General features: G+C 53.9%; 1 protein-coding gene and 1 long non-coding RNA gene across 2 annotated transcripts in view; both read right to left on the minus strand.

Annotated features, from left to right (window-relative positions):
* Window positions 1-13,402, minus strand: part of LOC102936186 (butyrophilin-like protein 2) — a 1,677,894-nt gene that overhangs the window by 1,618,024 nt on the left and 46,468 nt on the right. Inside the window, 1 exon segment of the mRNA XM_043528084.1 lies at window positions 12,960-12,980. Coding sequence (XP_043384019.1) covers window positions 12,960-12,980 — 21 coding nt within the window.
* On the minus strand, window positions 690-4,014 carry LOC119567753. The gene is made up of 3 exons (XR_005227755.2): window positions 2,915-4,014; window positions 2,061-2,306; window positions 690-1,956 (listed from the first exon to the last, which is right to left on the minus strand). It is a non-coding gene; the product is annotated as an uncharacterized LOC119567753 (long non-coding RNA).

Genomic DNA, 13,402 nt, shown 5'->3' on the forward strand with positions numbered 1-13,402 from the left:
AGCCGCCAAAGCCAAAGACTCCCTGAGAACGGGGGAGGTTCGCCTGAACTCTCTGGAGTGGAGGCTGGGCCCATAGGGTAGGGTTACAATATTTGAACTTTCAAAAAAGAGGACACTCTGGGGACGGGGGAGGGGAGTGGTAGCCCTGCCCCCTATCTACTCCCTCCCACTTCCTGACCCCTGACTGCCCCCCACAGAACTGTCAACCCATCCAACCCCCTAGTCCCCTGATCGCCCCCTCCCAGGACCCCACCATCTATCTAAGCCTTCCTTTTCCCGGTCTCCAACTGCCCCCTCCTTAGACCCCCCCACCCTAACTGCCCCCCTAGAACCTCCACCCCACCTGTCCCCTGACTGCCCCACCCCCGATCTGCACCCCTGCCCCCTGACAGACCCCTGGGTCTCCCACACCTATCCAACCACTCCCTGTCCCGTGACTGCCCCCGCAGAACCCCCAACCCATCTAACCCCCCCTGCTTCCTGCCTCTGACTTCCCCCCGAACCTCTGCCCCATCCAACCCCCCCTGCTCCCTCTCCCTTGACTCCCCCAACCCCTCTCCATATACCCACCCCCTGACAGGCTCCCCCCAGAACCCCTGACCCATCCAACCTCTCCTGCTCCCTGTTCCCTGACTGTCCCTTGGGACCCCATGTCCCTTCTCCAGCCCCCCGGCCCCCTTACCCTGCTGCTCAGAGCAGTGTGTCTGGGGTGCGGAGCCAGACACAGTGCCGTGCTCCCCCACAGAGCGCGCAGCTCCCCCCCGCCCCGCCCCCAGATTGCTGCATTGGGAGGGAAATCCCGGCCCTTTGGAGAGTTTTACAAATTCCTCCCGGAGGGCGATTGAAAACCCCAAAAGCCGGACATGTCCGGGAAAATCCGGACGCATGGTAACCCTGCCACAGGGACTCCAGGATCTGCAGCTGTTGCTGCCTCTATGGTGAATCCTCCGACTAATCATCAACCAGCTCTTCCCCATTCTGCCAGCCGGCCCCACGGTCTGACCGTGCAGGAGAACAGAAACGCTTTGGAACAGCAGGAGAGTCTCCTCAATGCTGCACCCTTTGCATGGCTTCCCGCGGTCACCGGGAAACACGTCTACCCTGCCCCAAGAGTCTCTCAAGGAGCTGCCGGCGCAGTCACTGGGCACCCACTCGTAATGGTCTCGGGCAGTGGCATTGCAGAGGGAGCTGAGCAGACCGTCCCTTCTGAGACTTCCTGAATTGCTGCCAGGACAGATTCTCCTCTGCGCTAGGGAGAGTCCCCAAGGAAAAGCAGCCATGGTGGGGGAGGGGGCAAGATAAGCTCTCCCCCTGAGCCCTTGACTAGCAGGCAAGCAGGACTCTGGGAGCCAAGGCATCGGTGTGTCTTGCTGGGAGGGCAGAGCTGGAGAGCAGAAAAGGGCACTGGAGGAACTGTAGAAAAGTCAGTGTCATGGCAGGTCATGAGCACCAGACCTAGTGGTCAGAGGCAGAGTCCACACTCACAAGACAGGAGTCGAGAGTCAGCTGGGTCAGGACACTGGAAGAGCAGAAGCAAAAGACCAAATTGTGTTCAGCACCTCAAGTCAGATGAGTCACCCCGAGTCCGCATGCCAGGAAATCAAGCCTGGGGAGTGGGAGCAGGAACAGCCAACACACGGTCCAGAGGGGGCGGGGAGGAGCTCGGGTGTTCAGACAGCTCCTTGTTCCTGCTGCTGGTTTAAGGAGGTCCCGGGGGAGATTAGCTGCTCTGCGACTCTGCCAATGGGCCTCAGGGATGGAGCCTCAAACTGGGTCTGGACTTCATCAGTCCTAGGTAAGCAGTTTTTCGTAGGCTTCCAGGTGGCGTGCTGGAGGGTGGCTGCTCCTAGGAACCCTGTAGACCTGGGTTAATGACCCATGGGTCATGACAGTGAGTGATCTCTCCCCGCTCAAACCTCCTGCACGAAACAGTCTCCAGGGTCCCAGACGCATCCACTGAGAATAAAAATACACAGTCATGAGGACAAATAGGTTATGAAACAGGAGCCCCCTCTTTCTTGCAACAGCCCCAAGTGCCCAGAAGAGTGGACGGTTCTTACCTCCAGGAGATGCCTGGGATCTTCCATCTAAGCCTCAATGGGACCCCTGTTGCTTGGTCTGACAGGATGAGATGATCTGTCCCCACTGCTCCCTGCGCTGGGCTGGCTGCAGCACACATCTGGGTAAGAGGCTGGGCCAGAGAGATGTTACAGTCAGGGTCCAGGCAGCCCAGAAGGAGAACAGAGGGTCTGAAACCAGAAGACGAAGCAATCAAATCAGCGGATTCGACAGAGAAGTTTTCTACCCTACAGGGATACCAAAGAAGGTCTGTGAGGAAAGCTGAGATGTTAGTCTGGAAACTGCTAAGGCAAAGATTGTGACTTGTTAAGATTCAGTTTTAGTCACTACAAAGTGTGTTGTGTTTTGTTTGTCTGTTTGAAATTTGTCTCTTTCTCTTGCTTAGTCTCACTTAAATCTCTTCTTTGTGACTGTGCTTCCCAAACCACCTCAGTCTTGTGTGTTCGAGTGAAGTGTGAGTCTCCAGCCTACCCAACAGGCTGAGCTGTGCCCTGTCTCTCTGAAGGTTGCGAATAATTTCTGAGTGGTGCTGGGCCCAGAGTCCAAGGGCAGTTCACCAGACACCTCCTGTGAAGCCCAAAGAGACCAAAGGAGCAGGAGAGATTCAGGCCCCACTGACCCATGGGAACTTCCCACAGAAGAGGCTACACAGGGCTCCAGACACAGCCAGCAGGATTCCTCCCACAAGCTGGGCCATGTCCTTCCCCTCCCAGCCCCACAACTTCCTCCCCACCCCAGCCTCAGGAACCCCTCCCACCTCCCTGCTCTCCCCACCCATTCTCCAACACCAGGCTGTTTCCAGAATGGAAGCAGGTGTGTACCAGAGTTCACTCACCGCTAGATGCTGGCCAGGCCTCGTGTCACCGCTTTCTTGCTGGGCTAGCAACCCCGCTGATACTCACTCTTGCAGTTTGTTGGCTGGGAACTCAGCCCTCCAACCAGGTGACTGTCCTTTAGTCCACTCCTTCCTGGGTCGTGCTCCTTGCAAACAAAGTCCAAAAATGTCTTGAACAGAAACAAGGCCTTCCACCCTCGTGGGGAGTTCTTCCTCAGCCTGATTTCGGCTCGGCCTGCCCTTCTTGGGTTTCCATGGTCTTCTATGTCCCCTTCCTTAGGGACGGTGAGAGAACCCAGTCCAATCTTGGACTCCAGGTTTTGGCCCAAGGCCATCTACTGAACAGCTCGCTCTGCTTCTGTACTTTTGCTGCTGTTTTCCCTTCTTTCCTCTCAGGTGGGGCTCACATGGTCATCAATTTGGCCTAGCCCCAGGCTTGGCAGCCACAGGCCAAGCCACCCTGTTAGATAGCCTCCTCCTTCAAATCCGGTCCAGCCCGGCTGACAGATTTGTTGAGGGGATGGTGAAACCCCATTGCTGATCAGAAGGAGGTCAGAGTCTGTTCTCTAGGAGCTGAAGGTCCGTTTGTCCTGCTGCAGGAAGGGGAGCTGGAGAGCGGAGATGTTATGTGAATGAGACTGCATGATGGAGTTGGAGACTGGGGGACAGGAGCCTCCTCCCAGAAAGGCTCCCAGGAGAACAGGTTTGAGGAGATCTCTGGGGAGCCTCTTGCTAGGAAAAAAACAAGGGTGGCACATTGATGGAGGTGTCTCTGTCCCAGGGATGGGGGAAGCTCCCAGCCAGGCTATGCAGCAGGGACCCCATTTCTCCCCCAAGAAACCCATATGCCCAAAGTAGTCAATGGCTCTTACCTCCATGAGGGAGCGGGGTCTTCCCTCTCAGCCTCTTTGAGAACTACCACTTCTTGGTTTCCTAGGACAAGGGACCTGCCCCCACTGCTCCCTGAGGTGGCTCAGCTTCTGACTGCAGCCATCTGGGAGGCTGTCACACACCCCAGGGCCTAGAAGACACGGGGGGAGGAGGCTCCTCTTCATGTCACACTCTGAGAGCCCAGAGAAGGGCCAAAGGAAGAAGAAAGGGCAGGAGATGAAGCTAGCCCTGATCCTCTGTCCCATCCTCACCTCCTCAAATGTGGAGCTTCCTGAGCTTCAGTTGGGCAGACAGTCTGTAGCCCTGACCCAAAGGTCCTTCTGCGCCATATGGGGCAGGAAGATCTCTGCCTGGGAGCACGGGGAATGGGATGGGGGTGAGATCAAGGAAAGAGGGGAGGGGTATGGGTGTGAGGGAAAGAGCTCCTGCCCCAGATGAAGGAATTTGGTGGGCCGAGGGAAGGACCCGGCTCCACAGAGAGGGGAGAGAATTTCTGTGAGTGCCAGGGGCCTACATTTCCGCTTCCACTAGCCCCGCATTTACAGTGAGACAGAGCAGTACCTGCAGCAGGGAGCGGGACTTGCTGAACAGGGAGGGGAACCTTTCAGAGCATCAGATGAGCCACAGCCCTTGCAGCGCCTCAGGCATCTGGTGCAAGTGCCTGATGATGTGAAGCTGGCCCATGACCTTGGCTGTGACATCCTCGTGCTGCAGGGGAAGGAGAAGATGTCAGACTGAGACACTCCCCAGGAATCAGGGAGGATGTCACAGGAAGCGGGGGCAGCCAGGGGGAGGCTGCTGGAACTCAGAGGAGCTGATTCTTGCAACAGAACCACCGGGAGGAAGAGAACATGTGACCCTCTGCCACTCACAAGGACCCTTCAGACCAGGTACAAGCAGGGACGTGCACAGGAATTTAATCAACCCCTTTTGGAGGGGCACATTCTGTTACCCCCCTCAGGAGCTTGCTTCCCCCACAGTCCTAGCCACAGAAGGACCTTCCCCTTTCCCCTGCCCCGCTTGCTATTCCCTCCCCAACAGGAGCTCACTCTTTCCCCTGCCGCAGCCAGAGCTCACTCTGCCGCAGGGCTGGCGCAACCACTCGGCGAACTAGGCGGTCGCCTTGGGCTCCACGTGGTTGGGGGCGGCGGTGGAGCGGAGGTGAGCTGGGGCAGGGGGGCACGGCGAGGGCCGCCTGCAGCAAGTAACAGGGGTGGGGGCACAAAGGGGAACAGCTCCCTGGCTCAGCTCACCTCTGCTCCGCCTCCTCCCCTGAGCACCGCCCCGCTCTGCTTCTCTCCCTCCCAGGCTGGCGCGGCAAACAGCTGATTGGCGCCACAAGCCTGGGAGGCGGGAGAAGCGGTGGCGTGCTCGGGGAGGAGGCGGAGCTGAGGTGAGCTGGGCCGGGGAGCTGCAGCACACGGGGAGGGAGGGGGCGGTGGGGAGCTGCCGCAGGGTTCTTGGGTGGGCGCAAGGTGGAAGTTTCACCTCGGGCGCGAAACATCCTTGCATGGGCCCTGCTCTACCCTTCCCCCGACCCCGCCCGGCACTGGCAGAAGATCGCTCTTCCCTGCCTCTGCGAGTCCCGGGTTGGGGAAGCTCTGTACCCGTGATGACTATTGTGGTGGGGGGAGGGCGTTCTTCTACTTTCCCCTCCCTTATGCACACCCCTGGGTACAAGCTGACTGCAGCAGGGAGTGGCTGAAGATGAACCCTGCCCTGGGATCTAGTTGTTCTTAAACTTCTGTCATGAATTCACTTGGCTGGTGCTACGTCCCCAGATTCACAACAGTCTCTAGACTCTTTAGTCTGCCAGACTCCCTCGGCCTCTCGCTCTTCCTCCTGGATAAGCCACGTGGCTTCACCCCCTCCTTAGACTGGAGCTCTCGGCCTGCAGCGCTCCGACTTCACACTGTGAGCTCTGTTCAGTGAGGCCAACTGAGACACTCCTGGTAGAGACTCGCACACGCTTCAGGGACAAACACACCTGAGCAAGCGTTTGCAGAGACCCTCAAAGAGCGTTGTCAAAACAGTCGGGTGGAGTAGTCAACTGGACACTGCACAGGAAGTTGTTAGGTTATCCGAGAGAAATGAAGGTTAAAGCACAGATCATTCTGGTCAGCCCAGAGCCCAGGCAAGCAGTAGCAAACCTCCGTGTTCCAGCTCTGTCTGTCTCTCCGTCTGACCTCCTTGGTCAGACTCCAGGTCAGAGCCCCGACTCCTTCCAGCAGCCAGTTCTCATCCCCAGCCTCACACCTCTCCAGTTCTTTACAGAGCTGGGGAATGTTGCTCAAGCTTCCCTATTTAGAAGTGGGGAAAGCCCTCTGAGTCGTCAGTTGCTAGATGTCCATGTCCTGGTTTCTGGATTTGCCGTTATCTTCTTAGATGCTCCATCGATATGGGGAGGGGATTAAAGCCCAGACAGCAAATGGCTCAGTGAAAGAGCAATAGTGTGTTGGACTTGAGCAGAGTCTCTCTGTGTGTGAAAGGGCCTGTCTACACTGGCAATTCTCAGTGCAGTAACTTGCTGGCTCAGGGGTGTGAAAAATCACACACACACCCGAGCGCAGAAAATTTGAGCGCTGTAAAGCCCCAGTGTAGACAGGCTCTGAGTGTCGACCTGGTTTACCAGGAGTGCTGGGAGATCTCTCTCCCCAGCGCTCGCGGGTGACCCCACAGGCAGCGCTTTGCTGTCTAGTGTAGACAGAGCCAAATGCTTCACAACCACTGCTCGCCTCCGGAGGGAATTCTGCTGAGACCAGCGGGCTCTCACCTTGGCGTGGAGTTCTGGGAGATGGTGTGTTTAAGCACACGGGAGTCTGGAGGTTCAGCTCTACGCCAGGGGGTTAGGCAGCGGGTTTCACACTTCAGATAGGGGGAGAGTCCCCAAAGAATGTGTCTAGGGACCCCAAGACTGGAGCAGTGGATGGGCTCTGTTCCGGTCCCAGAGGCTTGAATTATCTGGGGATCCTGGGGCTCAGATGCTTGGGTTCCCCTCACTGCAGTCCGATGGCACCTCACCAAGTCTGGGATACAGACTCACACACCAGTAAACAGAAACCCTCTCACTGCCCAGCATCCAAACCCCCTTAACTCAGACCAGGTGGGTTCTGGAGACATGAATGGAGAGGTCTCCCCCTCAGGGCTGCCACATCCCTTTGCCTTGGGCTGAGGGGGGCTCTTTCCTGGATGCTTCTCCCTGTTCCTGGATAAGAGTCTATCCCTCCAGGGCTGCCACCTCCTGCTCCCTTTGCCTTGGGGTGGGAAGGTTTCTATTAATGGTTCTCACCCAGACTTTCAGTCACACCCACTTTCAGTCACGTATTCTTCCTGGGCTGGGGAGAGGCTGTCTCCTGTTCCACGTCTTCCACCGTTCTGTATGGCCAGGGTAGAGCAGCTGGTGGCTTTAACCAGAGACACCTGTGACCAGGAGCTGCCCCGACTCTGCTGCTGGGAATGTGGCAGCTCCAGCAGGGGGAGCGGGGAGATGCAGCAGGGGAGGAGGCAGAAAAGCAGCAAGATAGACCGGAGAACCCAAGGGGACTGTCTGTGACTCCATGTTCCGGCTGTTACAGTGCTTGAAAAATTCACATTTGATACCTAGCGTGGGGTTTGTACCCTGGTTTGTAACTGTTTGCCCTGAGGTTGGTACTCACATTCCTGAGCTACTCTAGACGGTGGAGTTGAACCTGCATCTCCCACATGCCAGCTGAGGGCTCTCACCATGGGGGTAAAAGTTATAAGGCAGGTGACATCACAAAACCCACCTCCACCTTCTCCCCACCCCCACACTTACATTTTGTGTGGAGCGAGGCAGGTGCCTGACTCATTTAGGATGACCAGACAACAAGTGTAAAAAATTGGGATGGGGGTGGGGGGCTAATAGGTGCCTATATAAGAAAAAGCCCCCAAAATCTGGACTGTCCCTATGAAATCGGGACATCTGGTCACCCAAACCTCATTCCAGCAAGAAACGCCTCAGGTGCCTGAGCCTCTGACCATCAGGTGCTGGGTTCCTGTCTGTGGACAGCTGAGCAGAGACCGATGCCCCCCTGCAGCCCCGGTTTAGGCACCTGTCGGTGAGAGGGGGCAGGGCTTAGGCCACCCCTCCCCCCTTGTCGGCATCTCCCCTTGTCTAGCTTAGAAGGCTCCCTGCCGAGTGAGCTGGCTTTTGTGAATCGCACTGTGAGGTGCCTCTGATGCCCACGCATTATCTAGTGGGTTCAGGCACCTGGCTCAGCTTTGCAGAATGTGATTTTCTGGTTGCCTACAAACTAGGCCCTGTGACGCTCAGCATTGCAACACCAAGTCCCTTCATGGATTGTCCCCTGTGCAACCAGTCACCTCTCCACAGAGCACAGCTGAGCAATTCCTCATTGACATGGGTGTGTACAGGACAGAGGCAGAGCACAGGCTGGTTAGTGACACATCCCAGTAAAATACAAAATTCTCCTCCTAGAAGCGCGATATTCCCTGTGGGGGCTGGGAGGACATAACCAAGTCAGGAAGCAAATCCCAGGACTCTGCCCCCAACAGCTGCAGCTGGGACATTAAAGTGGAACAAACAAGAAGAATTGTTTGTAATGTTTTATTGACAGTAAATAACTAAAGGTGGTAAGTAAACGGAGCTGAGAAGGAGCCTTAATAACCACAGCACGGCAAGGAGATCCCCAGCTACTGAGGACAGTTTTCTTCATGGCATTAAAATAGTACCAATGGCCAGGAATTAATATAGGGAATTAATGACTTACAGTCTTAATTTCAGTGACATGTCATAAATCTCTCTGTTCCCTTTCTTTTCATTCTCTCCTTCTCTATTCATTTTTCTAACCCTCACTTCTGATCCCTGTTTATTTTCCTGTGTCTCTTCCACTCTCCTCCCGCCTTTGTTACAGATCAGCCCCCATGGCTGCTCCATCCCTTGGGGTCCATGAGGCTAGAGAGGCTGATTTCCGGTTCCCCCCTCTGCTGTGGGTCTCAGGGACACAATCGGAGCTGGGATCCTGGCAACACCCAGAGCCAGGGGCGGATTCTCTCCCCAGGGATGGAGCCCGGCCGGAAAGTGAAGATCGGGGCCTCGTCACCAGCACCGATAAACGTCACCTGCCCCCGGTCACAGTTCAGACAAACCCGGATCCTGCTGGGGGCCCGGCTCAGGGGCAGGGGGGTTACAGGGGAGGTGAGAGCCTGGAACTGATCCCCCCACCACTGCACAGCCCAGATCCCCCCCTCAGGGGTACGGCTGATCCGTCCCTTCCTCCCCACAGACTCTCTAGCCACCCCCACAGCCCAGTATCCCTCACCCCCCACCTCCACCTCCCAGCAATGTCTGAAGGTGAATCCCTCAGAGCCCAGCACCCAGCGCTCAGTGTCAAATCTCTCAGGGTTGTCGGGCCGATCCTGCCATGTGTCTCCCCGTCTCACACTTTTCCCATTCTCAGACAGGACGAGGTCGGGATGAGCCCTGTCTGGATCCAGAGTCACATTCGCTGGAGAGAGAGAATCAGAGCATGAGGGGCAGAGCTCGGCCCTGGGGGAGGGTTTGATGGCATCAGTGACAGAATCTGCCCCAGCTGGGGAGTGACTCAGGGAATCTACTTCCTCCAGGATTTACCCGTCACTTCAGAGATCTCAGCACAGGGCTGGGGAGAGTCACTCCCCTGGCAGAGATGGGTCAGTGAGAGGGTGAAAGTATGGGCTGGGCCAGGCCTAGGACTCAGAATCTTTCCCCTCCTGCCCCCACCTCTCCCCGGGGAGGGGACTAGAGACTCTGGCAGCCCCAGCCGATGGTACAACTCAGTGAATATTGACAGATCTTCCCCCCCACACACACCTTCAATCTCACTGTGTCCCAGCTGCCCCTGTGCTGGACTTTGCTATGGGGCCTCCCCACTGCACCCGGCCTGCTCTGAAATGTCACAGCTTGGACAGCAACAGGCCACACGGTACCAGGATTGAACCTGCCCAGAATGTCACTGCTGAGCAGCAGTCGCAGCACCCAAGTACATTAGCTTGGGGCAGGGAGTGAGGGGGCTAAACAAGGGAAGGGGGTTCATGGTGGAAGCTATGAGTGTGGGGGGAGCCAGGATAGATTAAGGTTTTGTGGGGCCCTGGGCCACAGCAAGTGAGGGCCCCTCCCCACCCTTTCTGCCTGCAGAACCCCCTTCCCCACACTCCTGCTGGGGAATTAGGGCTGGTGTGTGGGGTCATGCCCTGCTTTGCCCACCTGGCGCTCCAGCTGCGGAGCAGGGCAAGACCCCGCACCCCAACGCCATTCCCTGGTTGGAGTTCTGGGCAGATGGAGCGGGGCAAGCCCCCCGAGCCCTGACCCCACTCCCTGGCAGTAGCACTGGGCAGGCAGAGCGGGTTGGGGCACAGAGGCGCCCATTTTTCTGGGGCCCCTGGGCACAGGCCCCATTGGCCCAGTGGCAAATCCGCCACTGGGGAGGAGGTACAGAATAGGTGGCTGGTGGAAAGAGGGAGAGGGTCATGCTAATGATGGGGAGACTAAAGTGACATCCTGTTTATCAGAGACAGGAGAATGCTGGGATCATCGTGGATGGAGAGAGGGGAAATGAGACAACCTCACAGCTCTGATTACAGGAGCTCCCCAGATCTGTATAATGGAGCCAGGGGAGCCCCTGTCTGTGATCAAGGCTCAGTTCCTCTGCTTGAGACAGGAGCAAGGGTCTCACACAGACACAGTCCCTGCTCACCCAGCCAGGGTGGGGTCACTGCAGAGCTCCTGGCTTTCTTCACGGGGGAAAAGATGAAGGAAGAAACAGAGAGACACTGGAGATTGTTCTGTGTCCCTGTGCTGATGGCTGAAGTCCCCCTGGAGACGTGGCTGTGGAGGTGCATGTCCCACTGGTTCTGTACAAGGGGTCGCAGAGGCTGTCACAGATCTCTGCAGGGTGCAGTGCACATGCCAGCGGTGGAGGGGCAGGAAGCGTAAACGCAATATGCTATGGATTCAGTATGGTGTGGTAGGACATAGGCACAAACCCCACCTCACCTTGTCATGCGCCGTGAAATGAAGGGTGCTGGGGAGATCTGCCCTGAACGATCACATCCACTCCCATATACAAAGAAAATGAGGCACATTGATAAAATATGATCTTTAATTACCTTCTTTTATAGGTGCCACAGATCTTCTCCACCCTAAAACCAGCCACAAAATTAGAGATGAGAGCAGATCTGAACATGTACTGCATGATTCAATATTGTACAAACTAATACACCGAGGTAAAAAGAAAGTTTTAAGTTCATCAGAATCTCCACTGGCTGTCTCTCTCCCAGGGTGGGTCTTCACTGCAGTTAGCCCAGGGTCTTATCTGGCTGTTCCCAACCTGTATAATGCACAATCACAAAAACTCTGACTCAAGTTTGGTGGTGCTTTGCACCCAGGCTAGCTGGCAAGACTTTGGGTATAGGCTATAGCCCAGGTACCACTTTAATTCAGGTTGGTTACATGCCCACTTTGCAGTGTGGAGGGAAGATAATCATCTCAGGGGCTAGCCCACCAATGCCTTCCCACAATTCCTCCTCGGCCATATTTTCTTGGCCACTTCCTACTCTACTATTGTATTGCTTATCAAATTAGCTTTTGGTGTGAAATTCATCCAGTTTAGTCTTTCTCCACATTTTATAAAGTTACATTAGAAAAACAACCACCCACACCCCCAAAAGAATGAGAATAATAAAAAAGCAAGGAAACAAAAATAATTGGTCATTGCAACAATTTTAAAAATTAAATTTAAAGGCAAACAACTCAACCACAATTAAACTGCCACATGAAACTCCAAATTAATACAAAAAGTTTCTTTTCAGAGGAAGGATAATAACACTTACTTATCTCGTTATCTCGTTTGCCTAAAAATTAAAGATAAAGATATATTTTTGTTAGGCGTTTTCCTTTTCTTATTTTTTATTTCTCTTTATCATCAATATGACAGTGAAGGCTGCGAAAAATCAACCTCCTCTTCAGGATGTCAGAGGAGAGGACCCAGTGGTCCCTTCTGACCTTAAACTCTGTGACTCCACGACTCTGTTGCTTACCAGTTTTTCAAATGAGCTTTTGGTGTGAAATCTACCCAGTTTAGTGCTTCCACACATTTTATACAATTACACTAACCCCCCTCCCCAAAATAGAATAATAAAAAGAAAACAAACATACAAAAAGAGGTTTCATATTGCAACAAAATTGTAAATGTTAAATTTAAAAGCAAACTCCATAAAATTACACCAGCTCCCACATGAGGATCCCATTCAGTACAAAAAAATTCTTGTCTGAGGAAGGATAATGACACTTACCAATTTCTATATGTAGTTTGCCTAAAAATTAAACAGAAATTTAGGCTTAGAAACTATTTCTATTCAGTTTCCTCTTAAGGAGGTCAGACTAGATGATCTGTCCATCCCTTCTAACTCTGTGATTCTATTAGAATCATAGGACTGGAAGTCTAATCTCCTGCACTCATGGTAGGATGAAGTATTATCTGGACCACCTCTGACTGGTGTTTGTCTAACCTGTTCTTGAGAAAAACAGCTGGTCATAACTGACCCAGGCAGGCAACTCGGAGGACAACTTTGGGGACCAGACACTGATTACCCTCCGAGGGCACTGGGTCAGAGCCCAGTACAGCGGGTGGGCCCAGGCTCCCCTACCACTGCCCACCTCCCTGCCCTTCTGATTTGAAGAGGGCCAGGACTGCAAGACCTGCCCACTGGGAGGGGGCACTAAGTGTGCTAACCACTAGGCCACCTAACCCACCGATGACTCAATTACTCTCCCACATGAGGATCCAATTGTGTACAAAAATTTTCTTCTCAGAAAACCTCTGAGACCAAGGGCTGGTCTACACTGAAAACTTCAACCCCTGAGACACATAACTTATGCTGACCTAACCCCCTAACTGGATGGACTTTTAAAGGGAAAGGGTCTCTGGAAACATCCAAACATCTGGAACCTGGGACAACCCTCTTATGTGGTCATTCAAAGCCTATAATGGTCCAGCCTATTACACACACACAACCCTCACCCCCGACAAACACAGAGAAATATAAATAAATCGGAGAAACCAACAAGCCCATATGCAATTGTGTAGCCGTGGTAAAAAATTGTATTTGTGGAAAAAGGCAAATTGAAACTTACCAACTTCTTCAGTAAGTTTCCCTTAAAATACAGAAATAAATATAAATTATTCTCTCTCCTTGCTTCATGAAACATTGTTAAAAGAGGTACACAATTCATGAGGGGTATAGAGGGACTCAGGGACATGTCAAATTTATTTGGAAATGGGCAGATATTCTTTGTGGATGAAGTTCATCAGGGCATGGACAGCTGTGTCTGAGTTATGGGACATTTCATATGATTTTTTTTATTTTCTGAGCAACAAATGTGTTTATTTACTGATTTGCCACAGGGGCATTTCTAAAGGGCCCATCGCTATAGTGTCCAGGTTCACTGCACTTTATTAGCAAAAAAGAGATATTTCAAGTACAAATATGAGAGGCTAGGCTTTGCAGAACCTTGTCTCAACTGGGACCAGAGACAGACAGCGATAACCCCCTGAGAACTGGGAAGAGAGGAAGATG

This window comes from Chelonia mydas, chromosome 14 (genome assembly GCF_015237465.2).
Source record: "Chelonia mydas isolate rCheMyd1 chromosome 14, rCheMyd1.pri.v2, whole genome shotgun sequence".
Lineage (NCBI taxonomy): Eukaryota > Metazoa > Chordata > Testudines > Cheloniidae > Chelonia > Chelonia mydas.